This window comes from Protobothrops mucrosquamatus, unplaced genomic scaffold (genome assembly GCF_001527695.2).
Source record: "Protobothrops mucrosquamatus isolate PMUCROS unplaced genomic scaffold, P.Mucros_1.0 scaffold17248, whole genome shotgun sequence".
NCBI classification, from domain to species: Eukaryota; Metazoa; Chordata; class Lepidosauria; order Squamata; family Viperidae; genus Protobothrops; species Protobothrops mucrosquamatus.
In genome coordinates this window covers 1-3,455 of record NW_015403009.1, presented here as the reverse complement: position 1 = coordinate 3,455, position 3,455 = coordinate 1, and the positions used below count along the sequence as shown (strand labels likewise).

Sequence of the window (3,455 nt, the reverse complement as noted above, 5' to 3'; positions counted from 1 at the left end):
GAAAAACACCTCTATGTTTACCCAGAAGCCTCTGAACATGTCCGAATCCTCACATTCTGAAATTGTGTCAACTAACTGAAGTATCACCTTTCCCAACATTCAGCAAGTCACAACGGAGCAAACTTTCCTTAAAAGATACAGACTGAGACACACCTGATCCGGAATACTGGAATATGTTCTGTTGCATCTGTGGGTTCATGTTAGAGCCAAACTGTCCTCCGACGCTTCCCATCATCCCCCTGTTCACCATGTTGCTACGATTGGCCAATGCCACTTCGGGGTTTGGTGCCAGCTGGGAGAAAGGGCTGGTGGATGTAGGGGGGTTTCCAGGATTCGTACCATAGTTGGGGGGGAAAGGGAATTGCTGTGGGGGACCCTGGGGAAGGCGGCCAGCTGTCAGCTGCACCGGAACCCCAGCTGAGGGAGGAAGATTGCTCCCAAAGCTTTGCTGCTGTCTCATCAGCATGGCTCTCTGCTGCATGAGTTGCCTCTGTCGATGCTGCTGGCTGTAAAGTTCACGATGACGCTGAGCCAACATCTGTGCATTCAGAGGGGGCTGAAGAGGAAGAAGAAAACACAATAGTGTTGGTGGTATTCAGATGAAAAGCCACCTCCTCAAAAGGTTGGACATATCAAGTGTTTTTGTTAAGGAGCTTTCACAAAGCTCTCACTATTCACATTCCTCAATACTCTGTTTTCCACCATTTCTCACGCCTCTTTATGCAAAAGTGCAGAGAAAGGGGAACCAATAGTAGCGATGTAGTACCTATTAGTTTGTATGTACAAGCATAAAACTGATAAAAAACATTAATATGAGTATATGCTTGTTTTAGGAACTGATGCTTGCACAGAATAATCAAAACAGCTCAACCAAGTGAGTCAAACAACAGAAGTATACATATTATTCCATGGCTATTTTTCTTATTCACAATCACTTACTCATTCATGCACTGTTTAAAACCACTTAATTATCTGGATTTTGCCATAACAGAATAGGAATGGTCGTTAAACACTATGGTTAAATGGAGGTTCAAGGTATGGAGATAATATACTTGTGTGCAGGACGTGGAATATGGGAACTGCAATTGCTATTATGCTCTGCTCAAGGACACTTATGAAAACCTCCTTTATTATATCATTAGGCTTGTTATAAGCATGGGATTTTATCATTTAACTATGTACCCATAGAGATTTAATATATTATAGATCTCATCAACTCCTTAGGGAGATTAGAAAATATAAATCAATGATATCTGGAAACATAGCAAGAATAATAGACCCAAGCCATTAATCAACTCCTCTCATTATTGAAGGAGAAGGAACATAGTTCTTCTCTGGTAAAGACAAAAGAATATGAACAATGATCTTCTGGTCTGTCATTTGACATCCCTGACCCCAGGAGGGGTCCCTCCTTTTCCAGTTATAATCTAAAGCAGGGGTTCTCAACCTTGGCAACTTTAAGACTTGTGGACTTCAATTCCCAGAATTCCTCAGCCAGCTTTGCTCAATTCTGGGAATTGAAGTCCACAAGTCTTAAAGTTGCCAAGGTTAAGAACCCCTGATTTCTAAAGAATTCCAGCTTTCCGATTTTTAGTGCAGTTGTTAGCTTGAAAAAAAGAGGGAGTGGAGAAGCATCAGCTGTTCCTACTTCTGCTTGTCTAGAAGAACAGCTCCTTTGGTCTCTATCACTATGCTCACTCATTCTTTTATAATCCAATAGTTTATTGCTCTCAAGCCTGTCTCTCCTCCATACAGCTTGTTTTGAAAATCTATGTTTGTGATCTAGCCAGGTGCTCTCCATCTATGTCCACAACAGCTATGTTGACTGGGGACAAGAGAGTACAGGTAGTCCTCCACTTATGACCACAACTGACCCCAAAATAAATATATATATATATTTTGGGGTCAGTTGTGGTCTGACAACCACATCTCTCTCTCTCACATCTCTCTCTCTCTCTCTCACATCTCTCTCTCACATCTCTCTCTCTCACATCTCTCTCTCTCTCACATCTCTCTCTCTCTCACATCTCTCACATCTCTCTCACATCTCTCTCTCTCACACATCTCTCTCTCTCTCTCTCTCTCTCTCTCTCTCTCTCTCTCTCTCTCTCTCTCTCTCTCTCTCTCTCTCTCTCTCCAGAGTGCATAGATAAAATAAAACAGTACTGTTTTCCTCCATAGAACAACATAAAGATTTTTATTGTGGATGGCAGTATTAAGTAAATTCGTAGAGAATAGATATTGTGGTTATATATGATTTTCAGCACCAAGTGCTAAGATACACAACCTGGATAAAAGACTCCCACCATTTACCTGAGGTGTCATCTGCTGCTGCATGCCTGCCCTTATGCCGATACCACCTGGAGAATTCCCTGCAAACTGGTTTAGAATAGCCTGCCGATTTTGGTGAATCATCTAGAGACAAAGAAACAAAGGAGATTTGGTCTCTCTACAAACTGCATTGCATACCTCAACCATTTCTTTAAGTCAACAAAACTTGCAACATAAATCAAGGTCAGCTGACTGTTTGCATTGTTCAAGACTGGGGGCCTTATAGCTTTTTGGCTATTATTGATCCAAAGCATCCAGCATTTCATTCTATTGCCCACACTAACTTAGATATCAGAGAGTTGTTGGGCAGCAATGTCTAATAGCCATAGATTTTATTTTCCGATCTTCAGAGCATGTATAGTGGTGAGAAGAAAGACTGCAGAGAGAAGAAGAAAGAGATATCCATTCTGGTATTCCACTCCAGTATCTAAAAGATACCAGGTCTTTAGAAAGGATAAAATTATGTCACCTTAGAAGGGGAGAGTAAAATATAAATGCATTTAAAACTGCCGTCAAAAAGATCGGAAGCCGCTTCTTTATAATCTTTTCTTTTTCTATTTTCTTTCATGCTTATTCACTATTCTTCCATATTTTATTTCTTTTCTAATATTTGTACTGCTTTGTCTTGTTAAAAACGTATTCAATGAAAATTACATTTTTTTTAAAAAAAATGGAGATACCAGATTTAAAGATGCCAGATATAGGAATAAATGATAGAAGAGTTGGTTAGTTGCTTACATGCTAAAAGAAAGGCCAGGACCGAAAGGAAAAGTGTCCTAAAATTTTTAGGAATAGATCTATGCCAATACAAGGAAGGGACTGCTGTATGTAAGAAACTTGCCCAAATTGGTGTTCAAGCATTTCCTGAGCAGCCACAAGCTTATCAATAAATGAATGTATTCTTTGACAGATGGAAAAGGAGAGAGAGGGCTATCAAGAGATAGGCAATTACTTCAGCTTGGCCAGGACACAATGGGCAATAACCAGACAAGCTGAGACTGGACTCACCTGCTGTTGCCCTTGTAGACGCTGTTGTAACTGCAGTCGCAACTGATTTGGAGCTGTTGGAGGCCTACTGAGTGCCTGTCGCGGCTGCATCCCCACAGCAGGGAAAGCCCCACGAG

At 41.0% G+C, this 3,455-nt stretch overlaps 1 protein-coding gene across 1 annotated transcript; it reads right to left on the bottom strand.

Moving 5' to 3' along the window:
* Positions 1 to 76: 76 nt before the first annotated feature.
* On the bottom strand, positions 77 to 3,447 carry LOC107301810 (nuclear receptor coactivator 1-like; the record flags this gene model as incomplete). The annotated part of the gene is made up of 3 exons (XM_015830987.1): positions 77 to 556; positions 2,314 to 2,415; positions 3,340 to 3,447. Coding segments are annotated over 3 exons (690 nt in total), but the record flags the coding sequence as incomplete, so codon positions are not given.
* Positions 3,448 to 3,455: the final 8 nt, after the last annotated feature.